General features: G+C 34.8%; 5 protein-coding genes across 6 annotated transcripts; all 5 read right to left on the bottom strand.

The window, feature by feature from the left end:
* Positions 1-269: 269 nt before the first annotated feature.
* Positions 270-1,785, bottom strand: LOC105639767 (ADP-ribosylation factor 1). 2 transcript variants are annotated; one of them, XM_089719802.1, is made up of 6 exons: positions 1,490-1,784; positions 1,329-1,399; positions 1,070-1,189; positions 764-882; positions 539-620; positions 270-452 (listed from the first exon to the last, which is right to left on the bottom strand). In XM_089719802.1, exons 1-6 carry the CDS (start codon positions 1,635-1,637, stop codon positions 447-449), a joined length of 546 nt encoding a protein of 181 aa, XP_089575928.1. In that variant the 5' UTR covers positions 1,638-1,784; the 3' UTR covers positions 270-446. The 2 variants fall into 2 exon arrangements, with proteins under 2 accessions (XP_089575928.1, XP_089575927.1); XM_089719801.1 differs by lacking the exon at positions 270-452 and having other exon boundaries at positions 530-620; positions 1,490-1,785.
* Positions 1,786-2,332: 547 nt separating this feature from the next.
* On the bottom strand, positions 2,333-2,898 carry LOC149497899 (uncharacterized). The gene is made up of 2 exons (XM_089718661.1): positions 2,770-2,898; positions 2,333-2,660 (listed from the first exon to the last, which is right to left on the bottom strand). The coding sequence occupies exons 1-2, from the start codon at positions 2,788-2,790 to the stop codon at positions 2,448-2,450; spliced, it is 234 nt and encodes a 77-aa protein (XP_089574787.1). The 5' UTR covers positions 2,791-2,898; the 3' UTR covers positions 2,333-2,447.
* A 281-nt stretch (positions 2,899-3,179) lies between these two features.
* Positions 3,180-5,198, bottom strand: EB1C (end binding protein 1C). Its single transcript, XM_012223918.4, has 6 exons — positions 4,968-5,198; positions 4,702-4,857; positions 4,447-4,550; positions 3,894-4,113; positions 3,707-3,820; positions 3,180-3,609 (listed from the first exon to the last, which is right to left on the bottom strand). The coding sequence occupies exons 1-6, from the start codon at positions 5,073-5,075 to the stop codon at positions 3,328-3,330; spliced, it is 984 nt and encodes a 327-aa protein (XP_012079308.1). The 5' UTR covers positions 5,076-5,198; the 3' UTR covers positions 3,180-3,327.
* Positions 5,199-7,039: 1,841 nt separating this feature from the next.
* Positions 7,040-10,418, bottom strand: LOC105639769 (putative LRR receptor-like serine/threonine-protein kinase At4g37250). Its single transcript, XM_012223919.4, has 2 exons — positions 8,417-10,418; positions 7,040-8,038 (listed from the first exon to the last, which is right to left on the bottom strand). Exons 1-2 carry the CDS (start codon positions 10,023-10,025, stop codon positions 7,350-7,352), a joined length of 2,298 nt encoding a protein of 765 aa, XP_012079309.1. The 5' UTR covers positions 10,026-10,418; the 3' UTR covers positions 7,040-7,349.
* An 11,833-nt stretch (positions 10,419-22,251) lies between these two features.
* Positions 22,252-23,739, bottom strand: LOC105639770 (FAD-dependent oxidoreductase family protein). Its single transcript, XM_012223921.4, has 2 exons — positions 22,812-23,739; positions 22,252-22,687 (listed from the first exon to the last, which is right to left on the bottom strand). The coding sequence occupies exons 1-2, from the start codon at positions 23,707-23,709 to the stop codon at positions 22,305-22,307; spliced, it is 1,281 nt and encodes a 426-aa protein (XP_012079311.1). The 5' UTR covers positions 23,710-23,739; the 3' UTR covers positions 22,252-22,304.
* Between the last annotated feature and the right edge of the window lie 397 nt (positions 23,740-24,136).

The raw sequence follows: 24,136 nt of genomic DNA, 5'->3' as shown, positions 1-24,136 counted from the left end.
CAGTGCTGTTGTTTGATTCTGGTATTAAATTGATATCTGATAAATACAGTAAATAAGGTTTCAGAGGCTTTTCTATTTCTAATTTCCCATTTCCATCAATATTGCAAACCACAGGAAAAAAAATGTGTTCATATAGTCAAGGGAAAAGTTTTCTTCTTATATGAAACCACAGGAAAAAAATGTTTCCTGTCTACTTGCAGACGGCAAGAAAATATTTTCCTGTTGTTTGCAATGGAGGGAAACCTTCCATTCAGTTTTACAAGCTAAAGAAAAACATAAAGCTTTGGTCTTTCTTTATTACATGTATGGAACTAATATTTTAGTTTGTTCAAAAACATTATACCTAAATAATTAATATGTAAAATTCTAGTTATTCTGCTTCTTTTCTTTTCTCTAAAGTGATGGAAGTCATCACAAGTACTCAAAGCTTTCCATGGCTGCTTCAATTATGCCTGTAAACCAACAAAAAGATAATTGTTTGAGCTATGTAATTATTAGTTTCATAAACATACTGAACTTATATGTATGATTAACTTGCCTTGCTAGAGATATTGCTGGACAGCCAATCAAGACCCTCATAGAGTCCTTGGCCAGAAGTAGCACAAGTAGCCTGAATGTACCTATATATATATATATATATATATATATATATACACACACACCATACAATTTCCATTATCACCAAGTAAAGCTTAGATAATATTTTTATCAGTTATAAAGGAGGATGAAGAATTGTTTTGTTTGAATGAATATTGATGCTTACCAACGGCGTTGGCGCAGAGAGTGCAGACCAAGTTTATCAGTAATTTCTGAAACAGTCATCGCATTTGGAAGATCTTGCTTGTTTGCAAATACAAGAAGGGTTGAATCCCGTAGTTCATCCTGCATGATTGAGTATAAATTTATAAAATTCTCCTCCACAATTAACGCTAATTAGAATAACAATTATCATATTAAAGATACTTCAAAACTGTTGTTTCGATCTTAATGATAGACAAACTCTTACTTAATTTGCTTGTTTAGTGGAATTTTCTTATATAGAAGTGAATTAATAGAATAAAAAAAGTACCTCACTCAGCATACGATGAAGCTCATCTCTGGCTTCTGTAATCCTTTCCCTGTCATTGCTATCCACCACAAAGATAAGGCCTTGCGTGTTTTGAAAGTAATGTCTCCACAACGGTCGAATCTATTCATCCAAAGATTAGAAAGAATCAGCTTTCTCTTTTGTGATAGTTAAGCTTATTAATTATTTGCATAATTCTGGAAAAATTTTGTTTGTAAATTACCGAACATTCAGTTTAGAGATCAACTTGTAATTAATTTACCTTGTCCTGTCCTCCAACATCCCAGACAGTGAAGCTAACATTCTTGTATTCAACAGTTTCAACATTGAACCCTGACCCATCAAAATGAATCAACCAATACTAAAATTATCATTTGGAAATTGGAATTGCAATAATTGACTGTAGTAAGAACAAGAGATTACCAATGGTAGGTATGGTAGTAACAATCTCCCCAAGCTTCAACTTATAGAGTATAGTTGTTTTACCAGCTGCATCTAAACCCACCATCAGAATCCTCATTTCTTTCCTTGCAAATAGCATTTTCATGAGCCTAGATATTGCCAAACCCATTTCTACTCCTACTTCAAATCAAGCTATGAGGGAAAATTGAAATAAAAGTTCAAAAATTTACCAAGACTATTGAAAAGAAAAGAAGAGTTTGCCAGCATATTTTATAAGCAACTAGAGATATTAGTTAAAGTATACAGATGCAACGGAATAGGATTCTTGTGAAGGATGTAGAAGAATAAAGAGAATTATTTTTGTTCTGCTTTCGGTGTAGTGGATATTAGCTATTCTCTTCTTTGACAGGGACTTTTAGCTGCGTGCTATTGACATGGGGCTGGATGCGGATGGTTTCTTGATACAGTTCCCAAGTTGGGCTGCAAAAAGAATATAAATGGGGCTCCATGTCAGTTAATGGGTAAGCCTGGCCCGTTAATAGGTTTAAAAAAATTCAAATTCAAGACCTTTCATTTTTTCTCATATAAGTGAAGAAATCAACTAAATCACGCCTGATTGATTTTATTTAAATTTACTTATGTATCAATTGTTGCATCTCTTTGAAATGCTAAAAGTTTGAAATTGAAATTAAAGACTTGTTTTATATTCATTAGGTTAAACAAGGCACTAATAGCTTTGCATGAAATAAACTAAGAAAGAAAATTCAAGAATTAAAATTTCATGTTTTTAGCCAATAGTTAAATCTAGCTATAAGCTATTGATACACCATCATTCAGGAACCAAAAAAAAAAAAAAAAAAAAAAAAAAAGTGACTTTTTTTTTTTTTTTACAAATACCATTCACAAACAAAAATTGATAGAGGATTTGATCAAAACTCGATAAATATGATACAATTAATTTAAAAAGAACTTCAGCTTTTCATTTTTTGGAGATAACAAACTGTGCAGACTGAAGGGTAGATGCAACAGAATTTGCTGCCTTAGTCAAAACACCACCGCTTGTATTTAAATTCTCATTTTGATGGGGCTGATGAATCACCTGCACATTCCTCACCTCTTGTCCTTGTCCGGCCGATGACCGACAATCAACAGTTTCAATCGTTTTTTCCATTTCACCTTGTTCATTAGTATCCTGGCATCATAACAAAGTTTTATCAAGAAAGCTGAAGAAACTACTTTAAAAATAGTTATGTTTCTTTGCTAATAATTACTAATATATAAGAAATAAGGTTAATTGGTACCTTTCTGGCTTGTGCATTCATGTTGGAAGTCAGAAATTATTAATTTGATTAGGGTTAAAGTGGAATTGCGTAGGTTTTATATAATAGATGTATAATTAGGTAAAATACCCATATTTAATGTTTCTTGTTTAAAGAAGGATTAACCATTCAATATTTGGTCTTCAGGGAGACCATTGGTTAGCCATTGGAGGCCCTTATATCGTGTAAACTTCTCCACCTGTCACCCCATTATTGTATATGTATCCAAAAAATTACGCTGATGCCTGGGAATTAAAAAGATCTAACAAATGAACGATCTTGAAAGGAAAGATTTGGTGGGTTTTTATATCCATTCAAAGATAATCAACCAACTCGAGAATTCATGGTCTAAAAATAACCAGAGAGCGCTTTTAAAATGTATCCAGGCCAAGTAATTGAGAATCCATATCCTTACCAAAATTTTTTGAATTACACATTGCAACATCAAAGTAATATAGATGCAAGAGAAATATATTTGAAGGAAACTATTTGGTGAAGTAGATCTAAGTAGAACTACACAGCTTCAAATTGGAAATACAGTCAGTAAGTCATAAGAGGTGACCCACTGCAATGGACATCAGTAGCATCAGAAAGCCTTTGCCTCGGTGACAATGTTGTTATGCCAGTAGTATCAAGATCGAAATTGACAATGTTTTTTCGTTTTTGAGATTCTGAATTCATCTTTTCTTTTGATGAGATCTCCATTATCGGACTTAAAAGCTTTGTTTCTTTCTGTTGAAGAGATATCATGGCTTGAGCTTCTGCAACAACTGATGCATTATCGTCTGTTGCATACAGGATACTTTTTATTGCAGCAACAACCTGCAGAGAACAAACATTATATCACATATTAGCAAATGGTGATATAGTCGAACAATGTTTTAGGTATTGAAATTTTTCCAAAATGTCTGAATAGTACAGGTAGGTTTTCGATCTCAGGACTCTGGCACAAAATCTCAATATCTCTCAGCTTTGCAAAGTAGAAGTCCCTCTCCTTTTCAAGACTATCCACTGACAGCTTCAATTCTGTGATCTGCATATCAAGTAGTATTAGAGCATAGAAGCCATCAGTAAGGAAATGATTTCATTTCTTCAATAATTTTTACCTGTTCATCGTATTGAGGCACTGAACTAGGAGGTGGTGGTTTTGAATTCTTCACAGATTGATTTGTATTCACAGAGGACACGTCGTTTCTTCTACCACTGTGGGAAGACTGTGCTTTGGGGGCAGCTGTTGAACTCTTGGCTGATGATTGAGATGGTAGACATTTCCTGCTAGATTCTTTCCCTCCCTTGCATGCCTCTCTCCTTTCCAATGGATTGTAACTAACCACAGAAGGAAGTAAATCAATGAGAGATTGAGACATTAAGGTAATCTAGCATAACAGGAAACAATCAACTTATCCAGCAAAAACATATTAATTCTACTGTCAGTACTGCATACACATTACGCAGCAAAAACTTTTGTAAGATCAGCAATGAAGTCAATGTCGCAAAATTACATTATCTGGCAATAGCTTTGCTTCAAATTGACAGACAATAAGAAACTATAAGAGAAAAATAAAGCTATACGATGAAGAAAGAATTTACAACTTGATGAGCAAAAATCAAAGTCAGGAATTCAGGATAAGTCAGTAAAGGTCTCAAAGCGAAACTTACTTAACAACGCCTCCATTAACAGAATCGCAGTAATGCTTCATCCACTGCATGAACTCCAGATTATCAAGCGGTCTTCCCTTTATAAGCTTATTGACTTCAATGTGCTAAAAACACGACAAACACACACACACACACGAAACCAAATTCCAAAATCAGCAAAAAAAAAAAAAAAAACAAAAAACAAAAAAAACAAAAAAAACAAAAACAAAAATCATGTCACAAACAGAGTCCCAGAAACGCACAAATGTCACAAACCTTAGTGATCTTGAGTTTATTGAAGACATCTTGAAGAACCTTGTAGTTCTGGATCATTTCATACTCGCTCTTTGCATCGAAATTGACCTTGTGCATAGGAACAATTCCTGGATGAACCGCGTCCATTAGCTGGCAATGTACCGCACCGGAGCAAGCCTAAAATTCACAGATACAAACCACGTAAATTAGAAATTCTTCCCTATAATTGAGAAATTAGGTTAAACAAGAGCAAGGAAGAAATCTCAAAGGCAGGAATAAGTGAAAACCTCTTCGACTTTGGATAGATTGAGTCGGAGATTGGAGTTAATCCAGGAGAGAATCTCCGATCTGCCAACAAAATAAGCCGGATCCATCATCCCTATATGCGTCGCCATCTCCGATTTCCGATTTGCTCTGTTTTGAGTTTATGACTATATGTTTGATGCTTCTATATCTCTAAGACTCTACGTTCCAGAGAGAGAAAGCAAACGCTCCTTGTGGGGCAGAGGGACGTAAAGAGAAAGAATTTAAAGTGGGAGAAGAGCGGGCGCTTTTTCAATTCAAAAATGGGACAAACCGAGAGAGCCGTTGTCATATCCGGGTAATGCGGGTAGGGTTCAAAGATCCTGTTTCGGATATGTGTTAAGGCTTAAAGGGCCCAGCCCGATGTTAGCTGGGCTCTGACAATCAGTTTTTGGCAAAACTTTTAATTGGCTCCGTTTTTTGGCAAAATTTTTTTATATCACATGTTCAGAAAAATAAATTAAATGGAAAATATTTTTTAAATAGAAAATTAAATCATCTTCAAGCAAAGTAATTTTCTCTAAAAAAAATTTAAAACAAATAAATCATTTTCTAAATTTTGACAGATTCACTATTACGAAAAGATATATATAAACACATAAACATACGATATTACCATCAATTTTTAATTACCGTTGCATTTCGGTGTTACCATCATCTTTAATCACAATTGCCAAACACCAGCTATCGAGACTAATTATAGCCATTGACAATAAACTAAAATGATACGGGAACCCAAGATTAGGATGGAACTTAAAATCCATCAATTTGATTAGCAAAATTAACCATCAAGCGATCATGATTTTGATTTATTCTTATATTTAAGAATTCAACTTAAAAAAACTTAAAAGAGAAAATCTCATAATATCCGTATAAACTCAATTTTAATTAGATGTTCAAAAACATAAGAAATAGGAATTGAATCCGAATAGCAACTGAACAAATCAATTACAATCCAAACAAATACTTTATGTATAAAGATAAAAAAAAGGCATAAACCTCACTTTTATTAATCTGAAATTATACAAAATTCAATCTCTCTATAGCCAATTCAATTTTACAGAGTAGGGGTGTATAAAGTAAATAAATGAAAATTAAAACAATAATTAAAATGGATAGCTCTTCAACTTGACTCTTCATTTTCTACCTTATTGTCACTGCAAGTTATAGTGATCCAAAATAAGGCTAAATGGACTGTCCAACCCAAATATATGGGCCCCAAAATGAGTTTTGAGCTAAAAACTTAAAAATTTCAAAATTGTCAAAACGGACCTAATGATATCGTTACTCTAAACCAACTCAAAAGTATTTTAAATAATTCAGGAAGTACTTTAACCATATTTTAATTAAAAATCCAAGTAGTCTATAAATTTCCATATGCAGACATTTTTCCGTTTTGACTCGTTTTGCCTCCGTAACCTATATTGTACCATAAAATAATTTATGTATTTTTTTATTTAAGGATAAATTAAATAAAATACTAAGTTTTAACATAAATAAACCTTCAATAGACAGTTGCGTCTATTAGATAAACGTTTCTTTTAAACAACAGTTAAAAGAAATTTTATATAAATAATAAAAAATTAAAAAATGAGTTTTAATATAAGCAAGCAATAAATTTATTTTCTCTCCAGAGTTTCCCTCCAATGTCCAATTTATTTGAATTAAAGACATCTCACACTATAAACATTTACATATGTAAGCTGTGAGATCTTTTTAGATTCCCATCTCTTCACACAACTTCACAATCTACACAAGACTTATATCTAAGAGGCTACGATAGCGCTTCTGTGACAGCAAGGTGAACATGTATTGGATACTCCTTCAGTTCATGTGTTATTGGAGGTTGATAGAGTAGGATCTGTTTGGTTTAGATAAATAAGTTATTCGGTTTCATCCCCCATTCTAATTAAAAACAAATCATTCTCCATGTTAGTCCAATTAACTTCATCACAGGCACAAAATAGTTAAACCATAATATGAGAAAATATAAAAAAAAAATTATAATCATGCTATAAATCAATGTAAATGAAAATAAGAATGGCCAAGCTCAAAATTAGTGAAATTAAAAATTAGTCACGTATAAAATTATCACACAATTGGCCCTCAAACATCGAAACAATTAAGAGTCTATAAGTTAAAATAGTACACACAATCGCTTTACAAAGCTGCTAATCCAATTTTATCATTATTGAATAAGATTGTAAATGAAGGAAGTTGAACGTAAGGTGAATTGCTCGAAATTTGATTCAAAAAAAGCTACTTGGAGTTCATTTGAAAAGCTTAACCAATGAAGCTTGAATTTGGTTTTTCAAACTTGAATAGATATATCTTTATCGAGCCGAGACATCCATTTACCACCTTAGTTACCGACCATATAAGTATGACGAGGAAGAGGAAAATGAAAATGGGATTTTCTCAAGGACTTGTAAGGCTTCTTTCATTGTTGGTCTTTTTTGAGGGATTGGAGAAGCACAATTATACCCTAACTTGAAGCAAGCCAACAAGGCCTCCTCTTTTCCTTCCACGTCAGCTCGAATCGCCACATCTGCCATCCTCATGGCACGGTTCTTATCGTCAACTGCAAGCCCATTATTTCCTTGGCCCAACTCATCCACAACTATCACTTTCCCTGTTAGTAGCTCTAATAATATAACCCCAAATGAATACACATCCCATTTTGGATTGGGCTTTAGACTCCTAAGCGACTCAGGAGCATGGTAAGGCGATAGGCCTCCAATTGAACTTGGACTTGGGCTTGGGCTGGGCCCAAGTGAAATATCTTGGAAGCTATCACGTGAGGCCGTGGACCTTTTACTCCCAAAATTTCTGGTCGAGCCACTGGATTTGTAGCTTGAATCACCAGTCACAAGCTTTTCAAGCCCAAAATCTCCAATTCTGGGCTCCATATCAGAACCCAAAAGAATATTACTGGGCTTCAAGTTTCCATGGACGTTCTTCTTGTCATGCAGAAATGAGAGTCCACGGGCTACTCCTTTCGCAATCTTGAGCCTGGTCTCCCATGGTAAATGGCAGGGCGAGGAGCTAGCTTTCCCTACAAAATAAAATATACATAAGACGCAAGTTAGCCGGTAGATGACCAAATGACCCGACTTAAAATAACAAGGGCGAGTCACTTGCGGTGGGGAAATTTGATCTATTCTGGAACTACGGGTAGTGACGCCAGTCGCTATCGAATACCGTGGGGTTAACGCTAACATTATACGACCGCATCATCAGACAGTTGACTGCCCTCATGCATTAAAAACAAAGGTTTCAGTTGCACCTACTCCACCGTCAAAGTCCTTGCTCACCAGCGCATGCTAGCAAACACAGTATCAATCTACTAACGAGCGCACACATAATTCAACTGGGAAAAAAATAAATAAATTAATAATAAAAAAATATGATGAAAAGAGAGAGAAGAACTCACTGTAACGGGCATTGGCAAGGCTGCCATTAGGGACAAAATCATAAATAACGAGCTTCTCATCAACACCCCAGTAGAAGCCACGAATTCGAACCAGATTTGGATGCACCAGCTTGGCAATGACCCGGACCTGGGTTTCAAAGTCCCTGAATCGCTCCACATGGCTTTCACCTATTCTACGAACCGCAAGTGCAGTCCCATCTTCGAGCACAGCCTTGTACATTATACTCGAACCAGTAGCACCCAGTATGTAAGCTGATGCTTTAAGTAAAGTTTCAAGCTCCAAGTCTTTTTCACCGTCGACCGTCATTAATGTACCTCTTTTATTTTGTTCTTGCTCTTGTGGCCGTTGATTTTCTTGACGTTTTGGATCTTCCAAATCATTATCGCAACTAGAGGAATCTGATTCTTCTTCATTATCTCCTCTCTTGAGTAGACATGACCATCTTGTAAACCCCCTTGATTCTGAAGAAGAAGAAGACCAAGTGTCGTCTTTTGCACTATTAGCCTCGTCCTTGATTGTCGTTTCAACGTTCTTTCTTTTCTTCTTCTTTAATTTATATACGTAAAAGATAATCATACCGAGAATAACAACTCCTAATATGTCACCCACTACGATGCCTACTATGGTTCCTCGCCTAAGTCCTTGAGAACCTACCTGTCTGTTACCGGCGGCAGGGCTAGAAGCTATAGTTCTTGGAATTGCAGCAATTGCAGGAGGAGAAGTAGGAGAAGATACATTTGGAAGAGAAGATGGTGAAGAAGGAATTGGACATTTGTTTCTTAATGGATCGCCGCAGAGATCAGGATTTCCAGTAAAAGAACTTCCTTGTTGATTCAAGAAAATTCTAGAATCTGGAATTTCCCCACTTAAATTATTAAATGAAAGATCAATAGTGGCATTACCTGGAATTTGAGAGGCAAATTCTGCTGGAATTGAACCAGAAAGCTTGTTATAAGACAAATTCAAGTAACTAAGACTATCACCACCAAAATCTTTAGGTAAAGATCCATTAATTAGATTTGAAGAAAGGTCTAAAACTTCAACAGCTCTAAATCCAGCAGGCAAAACACCAAAGAAATAATTGTTCTTTAAAGAAAGAACAGTTAGATTATAAATAGTAGAAAGACTAGCAGGTAAATTTCCCGCCAAAGCATTATCAGATAGGTTAAGAAAGTCAAGATTTTGTAACCGACCTATAGTCTCTGGTAAAACACCAGAAATCAAATTATTAGATAAATCAAGAAACCGAAGCTGGGTTGCGTTAAAAAGGGAAAGAGGCAAAGACCCATTTAAAGAATTGTTGGATAGATCAAGATTTCGAAGATTTTGAATCATGCCAAGATCGGCAGGGATGGAACCAAGAAGCTGTGAATTTGGAAGAGATAAACCAGTAACATGAGGGAAAGAATTGTCTAAACTACAAGAAACTCCATTCCAAGAACATGGAGTTTCGTCATAGAAATTCCAGGTTTGAAGAACATGAAGAGGGTCATCAAGAATAGAGAATTTGAAAGAAAGTAAAAGAATACCATCTGTGTTAAGCCCAAAAGATTTAACTACAAGAAGTAAAAGATTAAGTGCAAGAATTCTATTTCTTTGAAAGCTCATGATTTTTCAGAGTAAACCCACATGATATCTCTCTTGCAGAAAAAAATACACACACTCTCAAAGAAAGAGAAAAAGGAAGACGTAAGTAAAGTAACTGAGATTTATGAAGCCATGTGAAGGAAATTGATAAAATATAAGAATGTAGCAGCGAATACAGAGATACACAGCTCACCAAACAAAACTTCTCTCCACACTACCAAAATGCCTTAGGAAGGAATAAATTAAGTAAGAAAGAAGAGTCCATTGTTTAATAATTTCTGTGAATAATGAATAATTGCTTTCTTGATCATTTTCTTGCCTGTGCTTACATTTAAGGAACAAGAGAAAGAACGAAATTAGATGGGGACAAGAATAGCATCTTTACTAAAGAACATCCAGGTGGAGTTACAAAGTTAGCAGTGCTTCATAGTCTATAATATATTATCTCTGTTAGATTGACTTTACAAATAATCCCGCTTTTCTTTATTATTATTTTTCACTGTTATTATTATCATCCTGTTTTTGGTAACATGCTGATGTTACTGTGTGAAAGCTTAGGTCAATCAGCGGCCTTCAGGATTCCTTTGGCATTTTTTTTATAGCAAAGACCGGTTAACGTTACCATAACATTTTTATGGCTGCAGTACTGAGATGAATTATAGCAAAGCTTTAAATTAACTTAATTATATATTAAATGAAAACAGTTTATGTCCATAATATATGACTCAATTGGCATCGCAGACTGCACATACGAGAAGACTATCGAATTCAATCTTTGCTAAACACACCCGCAGAGAGAAGTGAAAAACTTTAATTATCACTAAATCTCGAACTAAATTAAATGATTCCTCGTAATAGGCCAAAAAATTACAACAACTTATATTCCCATTTCGAGAAGTTATCAATTTAGTATAGATCTGTTCAATTAAGAATATGTACATATAAAACTTGGACATAAACTCATGTTTGAATTCTCTTCCTTAATATCAAAAAAGAAAAAGAATTACAGCAAAATGTTTGTCGAGCTGCATATTTGTATCAAGCAAGCTTTTTTTATTTTTGCTCGTCCCCCTTATTTAGTTAAAAATAAATAAATAAATTTAACGTAATGCAATTGAAAAAAAAAAATACCTAACATAATTGAAATAGAAATGGAAAGAATTAATTATGAAAAAAGCAAAATGGTTAGAATTTCCGTTTTAGGAATCGTTAGATTATTTTTACAGTGTTATGAATAATGAGTAGCACCATTATGGTGGTAGTGGGGTGGTCCGAGATGGCCCTTTGCTACTTACATTGCTTCACATCATCATTATTGACATTTTTATGATGATTCATTTTTTATTCTATTGTTCATTGATTGCTCCACCGCTTGAAATTTGACTAGCTCTACTCTCTTCGTATAGGGAGATTAGACCAAAATAATACAACTTAACTATTTTCATGGCCCAGCAATTATCATTAATATATATAATATATATACATACATTATATATGATGAACAAATCGATAGTTTGATGATTGGGATAAACTAACATCATTTTCACACTTAATTAACACAACATTCGAGAATAGTATTTTGAATTTTATCTGTAAAATTAGAGATTTGAAATCTAAAATTACATCTGTTAAAATTTTTTATCTAAATATTATGTTTAGACGAGAGTGTGTAAGACGTGTTTAGAATAAAATACAAGTCCACGGTGGACAAAAATTAATCTGACCACCTTCTCTCAATATATTTTGGACCTTATATGAAACTCAATACTGGCAATAGATTTGCCGTTGGCTTTATTGGCAGCAAGCCACTGAATTGAGTTTGGTACTGTTTTTATATATGTTGTCGTTTTGTATGTTGTACTTGGCTTAGCTTCCTGTTGCTTATCACTTTCTTCTTGTTTTGGTGTTGGCGTTCTGGAAAAGAAAATATGGTTATAAAGAGTTGTAAGGACAGTAGAAATTTTTACAGAGCTATACTCAATTGAATTCTGGAATTTTAGATCTAGGATTGTGCAGACATGGGAATTCACTGTCATCATTCTTATGTTCTTTCTTTTTTCCTTGATCTGTTATTTTCACCTTTTTAATCAAATTGATTGTGGCAGCTTTACTTACCCCCATCATTATTATAATAATAATTATTATTATTAAGCAAAATCCATTTAATTATGATTAATGCTTAATGCTGCCAAGATTAAAGATCTGAGATTTGCTTTGTTTGGTGGACAATTCACTTCATTACAGTAACCAAGATTTGAATATTAGAAAAGTCTCACTTTTTTTATTTCTTTATTTCTTTTATTAAATCAAAAAAAGAGCACCTTTTTTCTTTATTCTTGGATCTCTTAATATCCCAATCTTTTCTTACTCTCAAAGTAAAAGAAAGAATCGCCAAATTTTGACTATGTTGTTAAATTGGTTTTCTTCATATATTCCATTGATATTAACTAAATTATAGTTTCAAAATATAATACAATTTAAGTATTTAAGAAGTGATAAATAATTATTTTTCAGTTTTACTCTTATTTATATTAAATAAGAGTAAATTGAGGAAAAGATTTAATATGAAAGAAATACTAAAAAATGTAGAAATTGGTGTACAATATCAACTGCTAAGAAAAAGTAAAGGTAAAGAACAAAATGTGGTAAAAAAGAAAAGCTCCAAGGACACGCGTCATTTTCTTTATGTCAAAAGCTTGTAAAGAAACTGCAGACGGAATAGGTGGGAAATGGAAGTTGGCACAGCAGCCCATTACCCGTATAATGTTTCTTGAAAAGGAAGAGCAAACGCAACTTTCGAAAGAGTCAAACAAAGATCACCAAAGCCAACCGTCAGAAATTTTGGCAATTTTGTTTATCACTTCACAAAATACCAAACACTTCCAATTCAATTTCTTATTGGCGTTTTGCCATAATTTATAGACATGTTTCTACTCCTCCTTTTGGACGTTATTAACTTACTGCCCTTAATTTGCTTTCACTCTCATTAAGATGCCCATAGGGTCATTTTCATTTCCCGCAAAACGAACAAGACACTATATGCATTACAATGAGAAAAAAAATTAGAAGAAAGTGAAGACAAATATTTTTTTTAGATAAAAAATAATATTTATTTAGGATCGGTTCGGTAAAATTAGTTGTTAACTGTTTTAGTAATGTTTAGCTATTAAATATTTGAGTTGACGTTGGGTCTGTTTGATAAAGTTAACTATTCTGATAATTATTAGCTTTTAGCTGTTTGATTAGTTTTTCATAAAATACTAAAAGCTAAACATTATAAGAGTTAATTTTTTATAAAATGTTACCTTAACCTTTAAAAGTTAGTTCAAACGCTATTTTATAGCGTTAGCATTTTGATTGGCTACTTAAAAAGTTTATTGTCGAACACAGCTGTTATATAGACTAATGTTTTATAAAATACTAGCTTACCTCTAAAAGTTAGGTCAAACGCTATGTTACTAAATATTATAAAAAATAGTATTTTCAAAACGCTAAAAGCTACTTAAAAGTTGTTGCCGAACACTACCTTACTAGTAAAGTACAGTAATACCACAATTTTGAAGACCTTAATTATTACAATATTATAATTTTTCAAGAAATATAAATAATAAGTTCTTCAAAAGAAAAGCAACACTATTATATGAGTCAATGACTCCATTGTAGAGGTGTAGAGGGTTGCTTGAAGAAGGCAGCTTTCCTCTTTTCTCAGCCCCAAAGGAGTGGATCATGTCTCCTCATTTATTCATTGGCAAGATAAATAGAATTTACTATGATTTGTTGAGAGTTGACATGAAAGTCAGAAACTACAACAATACAATTATTAACTGCCAATTTTGATCAACTATAAATTGGTTTGTCTAAGTCTAACTATCTTTTGTCTTGAAGGAAACACAATTGAACAAGTGTCACTAATTTTACTTTTATTTCATTTATTTATTTATTTTAATTTTTCATTGATTGCTTGTCATGTTGAATTTATAGGGAAAATATTTGTTTTGTCTTTATTCCAAATTCTACCATCTTTGATGGAAAATGAAAAATGGATTCTATAGATGTAGGAATCAATATTAAGTAGTCATTTTTATATATTAATTTATTAGGTAAGATGAAATTATCTCAAAAATATATATTAGAATTCCAATCTCATCTCGTATTAAATATTTTCCTCTAAAAAAAAAAATGAACGAATAAAATTTTTTACAATAAAAAGAATTGATGGGATATTAATTTATTTCTCCATTTAAAATTTCCAAATTATAATTTTACAAATAACTTTCATTAGCGTTAACAGCTAAAATTTAATATTTTGGTGAAGAAACGACAAGCTTTCCAACTGTTTTCTCATAACCCCATAATTAAGGAGTTTTGGGAGATTGACAAGACTAAACACAAGATGGAGCTAATAATACAAGAGAATATGCATAATTAGCTTTAGTAAATAGAAAACCAGCAGGGTGATAAAAAGATTTCTTCATTTTTTGTGGGGTACTGGATTCTACCTTTGTCTCAGGGAACCTCAAAAAGACCAACTTTATATATCATCTCATTCGCATTAAAGAAAGAATAGACTATATCTACGTATTTTGACTCAATTGATAGCATAAATTAGACATATGAGAAGAGCTTTCGTGTTTCATTTCCGCTAAATACACCTGTAATAATGGACAAAAAACCTTAACTGTGATTAAGTTTCGAATTGAATTAGAATGTCCTGATAATAAGATTCAAACACTGATGGTTTAAAAAAAGAAAAAGAAAGAAAGGACTAATTGAATCCCATTTAAAAAAACAAAAAAAGGTAAAGCTTTAAAGAAAAGATTTGGGAGATGGATAAGACTAAACACAAGATTGAGCTAATAATACAAGAGAATATGCATTAAAGAAAAGATTTCTTCAATTTTTTGTGGGGTACTGGATTCTACCTTTGTCTCAGGGAACCTCAAAAAGACCAACTTTATATATCATCTCATTCACATTAAATAAAGAATAGACTGTATATACGTATTGTGACTGAATTAGCAGTGCAAACTAGACATATGGAAAGAGCTCTCGTATTTTATTTCCATTAAATATACCAGTAAAAATGGGCGAAAAATCTTAACTGTGATTAAATTTTAAATTGAATTAGATCATTCTAATAATAAAATTCGAATACGGATGGTTTAAAAAAAAAGAAAAAAAAAAAAGAAAGGACCAGTTGAATCCCATAAAAAAACAAAAAAAGCTAAAGCTTTATCTTTCTAGACTGTGTGATTGCACGTGCTTTGCCACTCCACTGCTTAATTACGCTTTTAATGTCTTGAATTACACCCATTAACATAGAGTTGCATTGAAGTGAGGTCAGAAAATAAGAATTTGTTCGAGCTTCGATTTATGGAGTCGACCCCGTGAAATAAGAGCAACCTTGCTTGGACCATGACCAGCTTTATTATTATTATTATTTTGGAGTATAATAAATTGTTGGAATGACAACGTCATGTGAATCTCACGTTGAAAAACATATGAGAGGAATGCCTCAGTTTCGTATTACTTATTACATTTAAAAAAATATTTTATTTTAAAATATTTATTATATTTGTGACTTCAAGGAGTAATAAATTTTTTTCTATATTTACCTTTTGTATTAACCAATAATTATTATTTAAATTTAATGGTTTTCTTAGAAAATTATGTAAAGTGTATATATTGTATTTTGTATCCTCACAGGCATGTTAGTTTAGTCTAGACTCTAACAGAATGCCAACTCACACAACTCTGTGATTGGTTCAGTTCTTGTATAAATACTAACACAGATATATGAATAAACAGTATGAGATTCGGGAATGCTATCCCAAAACGGCATCTCCTGTAAACACTCTGTGTTCCATTGTTGCTGGCTTCTTTAATCCTTATCATGGTATCAGAGCCGTGGTAATTGTATTAATCGAAACCTTGTTTCAATTGCCTGAAATTGAGAAAATTACATAAGTTAGAAAATTTACAATCGAGACGATGATGTCTCCAGAAGATCTGGCGAAGATCATTGCTGCGATCAACACCAAATCAACTAAGGATGATCCATATCATACTCATGGTTCAGAGGCGCCTGGATTCAGCCTTGTGAGTGTACCTTTGAGAGGACCAAATTATCTCTCTTGGAGCAGATCAGTTCAGATTGCTTTAAGAGCAAAGAAGAAGCTGGGTTTTATTGATGGGAAGATCAAAGCACCTGAATCTGGGTCGGCCGATTATGATAAATGGTTGACTGCAGATAGTATGGTGGTTTCATGGTTGCTAAACGCCATGGCCAAAGATATATCTGATGCGTTTGTTTTCTGCAAAAACGCAAAAGCTTTGTGGGATGAGTTAAAGCAACGATATGGTGAGAGTAATGGACCGATGATCTATCAAATTGAAAGGGAGATCGCCAGTTACAAGCAAGGAGATGATACTGTACAAGAGTATTATACAAAGCTTAAGAAGAAGTGGGATGAGCTTTTATGTTTAGCACCTTTACCAGTATGTTGTGAGGTTGGTACAGCTATCACTGATTATGATAACAATCGTAGGCTTATGCAATTTTTGATGGGTTTAGGGGATGAATATGATAACGTGAAGAATCAAGTGTTGCTGCAAGATCCTCTTCCATCGATTAACAAAGCCTATTCCATGGTGATGAGTGTAGAGAAACAAAGGGAAGTATAGACCAGCAATATCACATCCACTGAAACGGCAGCAGTTATGATGGCGAGAAGGGGTAGCAGTAGTTATTCCGAAAATAGAAATAAAATTAAGAACAGTGGCAGAAATTCATCATACACCAGAAAAGAGGATAGGAAGAAGGAGTATTGCACCAACTGCAAAACAGGAGGGCACAAGATTGATGATTGCTTCTCTATTCATGGATATCCTGACTGGTTTATTGAGTTACAGAAGAGTAGGGGGGTGGACGTGCACAAGTATTATGCTGCTAATAATGTTTCACAGATTGCAGAAGCAGAGTCTCCACTACAACAACATAGTCAGAATCAGAAAGGAAATGATGTACCCAATGCTAATAACATTGTCTCTGATTATTTACAGCAAGAGTTCCAAAAGTTTCTCAGGTCCAAGGGTGGCTTTGCTGATCAAGATGATGGGAATATCAGAAATGTGAACTTCGCAGGTACGTTACTTAATTCTGTTATTTTTGGCATTGATTTTAATTGCAAGGATAATTGGATAATTGATTCTGGAGCAACTGATCACATCACACCTAAGCTGTCCTTTTATGATCAAGTGATTGAGCTAAAACCACCTAAAACCATTCGGTTACCTGACAATTCTACCAGATCAGTGACACATATAGGGAATATAAAATTAAATGATCGAATAACTTTGTACAATGTCTTATATGTTCCCTCATTTAATTGCAATCTCATGTCCGTCAGTTTGGTCACTAGAACTTGCCGTTTGTCGGTCCACTCATTTCATGAACATTGTGTATTCCAGGATTTACTGACTAAGAAGGTGTTGGGAGAAGGAAGGGTTATTGAAGACCTTTATTTTTTGACAAGTGATTCTTTTAATAAACGCAGTAGTTGTTTTTCTGCTGCTAGTTGTAATAATCACGATAGGCATTTAGCAATGCTGTGGCATGCTCGTTTGGGGCATATAGCACATAAAAGATTGAAACATGTTCCTGGAATTTCTCAATATGATTATGCTGATTTGATGTATCCAATTTGTCCCATTGCAAAACAAACTCGTTTGCCGTTTCCAACTAGCACAATCACTATTATGGATATTTTTTATCTCATTCATGTGGATTTATGGGGCCCTTATCAGTTAAAATCTGTCACTAATGCTGTATATATGTTGACGATTGTTGATGATTTCAGTCGGTTTTGCTGGACATATATGTTGAAAAGTAAGGATCAGGTATTGACAGCTCTAAAGTCTTATTTTCAATATGTGTTCACGCATTATGGCAAGACTATCAAAATAATACTATCGGATAATGGCACTGAGTTCATTAATTTTGCTTGCAATTCATTTTTTCAAGAAAAGGGCACTTTACATCAACGGTCTTGTGTTCACACTCCGCAGCAAAACGGAGTTGTTGAACGAAAGCATCGCACTCTTTTGAATATTGCCAGAGCTTTACTTTATCAATCTAAGCTTCCATCTTCCTTTTGGTCTGAATTATTGTTGACTGCTACTCATATTGCTAATAGGTTACCCTCCGAAAATCTTAATTGGCAAACACCCTATGAAAGATTACATGGCAAATCTGTTGATTATAGTTATTTTCGAACTGTGGGTTGTTTGTGTTTTGCTACCAATACTTTACCACACAAGCGAAAGTTTGATCCTCGGGCTTCTCCTTGTGTTTTACTTGGTTATGCTCAGCAGCAAAAAGCATATAAACTTTATAATTTGCACACCAAAGCTCTTTTCAGTTCTCGGGATGTGTTTTTCTTTGAAGATGTGTTCCCATTTCATCATTCTAAACCTGACAGTATCACAGATTTTGTTTTGCCTAAATGTATTATAGATCAGGATGTCCCTATTTCCACTTTTCCCTCTACTGCTCCTTTACCGATCGCTGACATAATATCACTGCCTCCTGATTTGATTGAACATCCAGAAAGTGGTCCGCCTGATATCATTCAGCAGCCACATTTGACGGTTGAGGTTGGTTCTGGTAGTGATTCGATAGCTGAGGTTGGTTCCGGCGACGGTTTGGCAATTGTACCTATTGTTTCTGAACCAGTATTACGGAGAAGTACTCGGTCTCGCAATCCACCTCCATGGTTAACCGATTTTGTCACTGATTCAACCAACGGTTCTCATATCCATTTTTCTACCTCTCATTTGTCTTTTGTTGCTCAAATATCCAAGATTATTGAACCTTGTAATTATAATCAAGCTAAAAATGACATTAATTGGGTAACTGCCATGCATAAGGAACTCACTGCATTAGAACAAAATAATACTTGGGTGCTCACTGATTTACCTCCTAATGTCACTCCTATTGGTTGTAAGTGGATTTACAGGGTGAAGTATAATGCAGATGGCAGCATCGAACGCTACAAGGCTCGTCTTGTCGCCAAGGGTTATAACCAATTGCTCGGTTTGGATTACAACCAGACCTTTTCTCCTGTGGCTAAATTGGTTACTGTTCGGGTTTTCTTAACCGTTGCAGCTGCTTTCACATGGCCCGTGCATCAACTTGATATCAACAACGCCTATTTACATGGGTTTCTTGATGAAGACATTTATATGCAGGTGCCGCCCGGTTATGGGAAAGCTATGCCTGGACAAGTTTGTAAGTTGCAACGGTCGCTTTATGGGTTGAAGCAAGCTGGCCGCCAGTGGAACAAAGAATTGACTTCTAGTTTGCTCACACAGGGGTTTACTCAATCATCTTATGATCATTGTTTGTTTACTAAAGGTCAAGGTCCTACCTTTTTGGCTATCTTGGTTTATGTTGATGATTGTCTTATTACAGGTCCTTCGATTGACTTAATTACTGCTTTGAAAGAATCCTTACATACCAAGTTCACTATCAAAGATCTTGGTCCTGCAAAGTATTTTTTGGGTATTGAAATTGCTCGGTCCTCGGATGGTATGTTGTTAACGCAACATAAGTTTATTTCGGATATTGTGGCCGATACTGGTTTACAGGCTGCCACAGCCATTTCTAGTCCTTATGTTCAGGGGCTAAAACTTACAGCTGACATGGGCAATCCTCTTCCGGATCCTGACTGCTACCGCCGTCTTGTTGGTCGATTGTTATACCTGTCTCTTACTCGACCCGATATAAGTTTTGCTGTTCAGCAATTAAGTCAGTTCATGCAGGTTCCACACCAACAGCATTTTAAAGCAGCCTTGGCTGTTGTAAAATATTTGAAAGGCACAAGTCTTAAGGGTTTATTTCTGTCTGCCACGAATGATTTCAAGCTTCGGGCAATCTCTGATGCCGATTGGGCAGCTTGTGCTGACACAAGGAGGTCCGTTACCGGATTTTGTATTTTTTTGGGTCCTTCGTTGGTCTCTTGGAAATCGAAGAAGCAACCAACCGTCAGTCGTTCTTCTGCCGAATCTGAGTACAGGGCAATGGCATCCACTGTTTATGAGCTACAATGGTTATTTTCATTGCTTACTGATTTTCATATTCTTGTACCTACACCAATACCTTTGCACTGTGACAATAAAGCAGCCATGCACATTGCTGCTAACCCCGTTTTTCACGAAAGAACTAAACACATTGATATTGATTGTCACGTGGTGCGCAACAAGTTACAAACTGGGTTTATTAGTACTCCCTATCTCCCCAGTTCACTTCAGTTAGCTGATTTGTTCACCAAGCCTTTATCTAATCAGCCATTTCAGATTTTTGTTTGCAAGCTTGGATTGGTTGATTTCTCTCCAAATCCAGCTTGAGAGGGGGGTGTAAAGTGTATATATTGTATTTTGTATCCTCACAGACATGTTAGTTTAGTCTAGACTCTAACAGAATGCCAACTCACACAACTCTGTGATTGGTTCAGTTCTTGTATAAATACTAACACAGATATATGAATAAACAGTATGAGATTCGGGAATGCTATCCCAAAATGGCATCTCCTGTAAACACTCTGTGTTCCATTGTTGCTAGCTTCTTTAATCCTTATCAAATTAGCATTAAATTAGGGGTAATAAGTTAATTTACTCAATAATTTATAGTAACTTTGACAAATTTAATAATTTTTTAAAAATGTGACAATTATTATAAAATAAAAGTAGTAAAACATAAAAATTCGTAGTCTATTGTTTTGATAGGTAGTTTAGATCGATTGAATGTGAAATCCATAAATTTTCACAAAGTCCATGCAAAATTCATAGATTGTGAAAATTATAGAATCTCACTTTCTATCAATTGGTTGAAAAAACAAAGCGCACGATTGTTTAAATTATTATTATTATTATTTTCTCTGCTCTAAATTGCAAAATTCATCAATTTTATCAAATTGTGACCTATTTTTTTAACAAACAAAGAAATCTAACAAATCAATGAAATGTTTAAATTTCACCAAAACAAGCTACCTCCAAAATTTTGTCCCCATACTGGTTGTAATTTATATATTATTCATAAATAAATTCCTCAAAATGTTTTAAAATTTGTTTATAAATATCATATTTTCATATATGATATAAATGAAACTGTTCATTTTCTCGTAAGAATTAAATTTTATGGAGTTTAATAACAATGTAACAAGACCAAACTTTTTTTTTTCTTCCTAAAATTTTTTTAAAATAAACTCCAAATTCAATCGAAAACGGGATCTTAATTATTAGCGGTTTTTTTTTTTATTTAAGGCAATATTGCATTAAGCTGTTAGCAAGCAGTTCTCTATACCAACTAATTTATATCATACGTACATTTACTATTAGGGTATGTCTTAGTATACACCCGTACCCACTGATTTTTTTCTTTTTTTTTTCTTTCTTTCCTTCTTTTAATTGAGGCAGACAAGATTGGATGGAACTAACCTAATTAAATAGTAATATTAATGTAGAACAATTAATTTACCCTGCACATGTTTTTTAGTACATATTCTACATAATTGTGCTTTAAAAGAAAGGGCCACATAAAAGGTGGAAGATATTTTTCTCCTTCTTGGTGGAGTATTATATTCTTTGCTTTTGACCTAGGGAACTCTCTTTCACTTCACTCACATTATTAATGTAATGGTCATTACACCCCACTCTCACTCACATCAATTAAATTTTTAATTAATACAAAATAATTCTTTTTTTTACGAAAATCATGAATTTGGGTGTAAGTAATTGAAATGGAGAAAAGTGTTTGGATTTATATGCTGTAATTGCACATGCTTGGCCACTAGTTAATTAGGCTTGAGAGGTTTTATTAGATGGAACCCTTAAAATACAGTCCACGCAGGATCCAACAGTCCCAGAATTTCATGAGGGAAGCATGTGATTAGCATGGTTATGTTATGTTCTTGCCATCTGTGATTTGGGTGTTGGAAAAATATGCAGAGATTATTAGAGAGAATCAGTTCTTTGAATGCTTCCAGAGAACAAAAGTCCAATCTACACACTAAAGACAGCATTTTGTGATCCCAACTGCTATAGATATTCTTTCAAATCTTAGCAAGCAGAAACATCAAACAAAACCAATATTAATTTGCCAATAAACAATCTAGTTATAATTGTTTTGATAGTACCATTTAATTGTTTTGAAATTTTTATGATTAGAATTTTAAAATAGTTGAAAAAATTCAGAAAAACAACAACGCCAAACATATCCTAAATTATGTACAATGATTTACATCAACATTTCCCCTTTCTAAGCCCAAGAAATCTGGCAGGACTGAACTTAGAAAGATCAACAAGAGTAGATTTTCCGTCTAGCACAAGTTCAGCCACAGCAGCCCCAGTTGCTGGACCATTTAAAATACCCCAGCAGCTATGTCCAGTGGCTACATAACAGCCCTGCACTCCTGGGAACTCTCCTATTACAGGGATACCGTCATCAGTGCATGGCAGGAAGCAGGCTTGCTCTGCCTTCAATTGTGCCTCCCCTTCTGCTAAATGGCTTGAAACTGTTTTAGCCACTCTCTTTAGCACCCCTATTGACTCTGGATCACCCACTATTTCCTCTGGATCTTCCGGCACCTCCACCTCTGATGACATCCCACAGATGTACACCTCCCCTGACAACTCAATCAATTACATTTTGGCTACATTGTTCAGTTTCTTGAATAGTAACGAAATGTAATAAAAGAATGTAATAGAATATTATTAGAACTTCATAACAGGGAAAAATATTCAAATTACCAGTTGGACGAGGGTAGATTTCAGGGTCTATGGGCTCTCCTCCATGAGCCGGATGATAGCTTAGAAACAATGCATGAGGCGTTATAGCACTTGCCTCTTTGGGCTCCAATACAATACTGTGAGCCTTTAGCCCATAAACTCTAAACAGCGATCTCAGCATTTCAAATTTCCCAGACCACGGCCCAAGCGTCAAAACCACCGCGTCGGAGTTAATAACTCGTCCTCCTTCCAACACTACCGAGCCAACTCGCCCTTCCTCCACTGCAACTCTCTCCACTTTCCCTATCACCAACTCCACGCCGTAACTTTCCATGGCCTTCGACAGAAGAGTCCGCGTAAATAACTGTGGGTGCAGTTGGGCCGTTGTTTCTGTTGACCCGATTGTTCTTGGACCTCGGGCTGGCCCATCAATCCAGGAAGGAAGATTTTCAACACGTGCCGATGACGACGACGACGACTTATTTTTGCTCTCCGATTCTGTTACAGTGAGGCTGAGGGCAGTGAGAGGACGGTAGCCGTAGGATTCAAATCCGTTGAGCTCTTGGGCAAGCGAACGGTGGAGATTGAAGCTGGCACGGGCTAGAGAAGATAAAGGCCCACCGTCGCACCAGTCTAGAGCGAGGAATCCGCCGGCCTTTCCAGACGCAGCGCATGCCACCGACGATTTCTCCACAAGCGTAACTGCGGCACCGTTTTTGGCTAAGAAATAACCTGTGCATACCCCGATAACGCCGCCACCGCACACCACCACACGCTTTTGGTTCCGGTCCATGGGCGCCGTTGGAGATGATGAGCACCGTATCGAGGAATTCTTGAGAATTATTGCAGAGTTGCGATTTCGTCGGAGAAGCGTAGAGAGATTGAAAACTGGAAGTGTCGGCGGTAATGTTACCGCCATTCGTATCCTGTTTTGGTGCACTATGTACAAGTACAAGCTTACTCTGGATCTGACACGTGCATTACGCTTAGTGAATTGACTTTGGGCTTAGCCCTCTTCTTGATTAGTATCTTTTTGGAACCGAACTTTCTTTATTAGTCCAAGTTAGGCCCATTCTGCTAAACCTGAGACCCATTGTGGGCCGTGGCTACGATCTGGGCTAACAAAGTGATTTACATCTCATATAGCGTAGTAATTTTTGCTTTTTAATATTTTTTTTATGAAATTAATGAAAAATATTAAATTAGCATAAAATGAGAAAAAAATAAGAAAACAGAAAACCAGTAAATAATAATGATGGTTAACAGTTGCAGTACTTTCATGTCATAATTATATAAAATGATGTCAATTTCACAAAGTGGGATATGACCTGTCTACAAAATGATCT

This window comes from Jatropha curcas, chromosome 3 (assembly GCF_041381405.1).
Source record: "Jatropha curcas cultivar XTBG-Jc1 chromosome 3, XTBG_Jcur_1.0, whole genome shotgun sequence".
Classification (NCBI taxonomy): Eukaryota; Viridiplantae; Streptophyta; class Magnoliopsida; order Malpighiales; family Euphorbiaceae; genus Jatropha; species Jatropha curcas.
The sequence above is the reverse complement of the archived record's forward strand: the minus strand, read 5'-3'. Positions and strand labels throughout refer to the sequence as shown.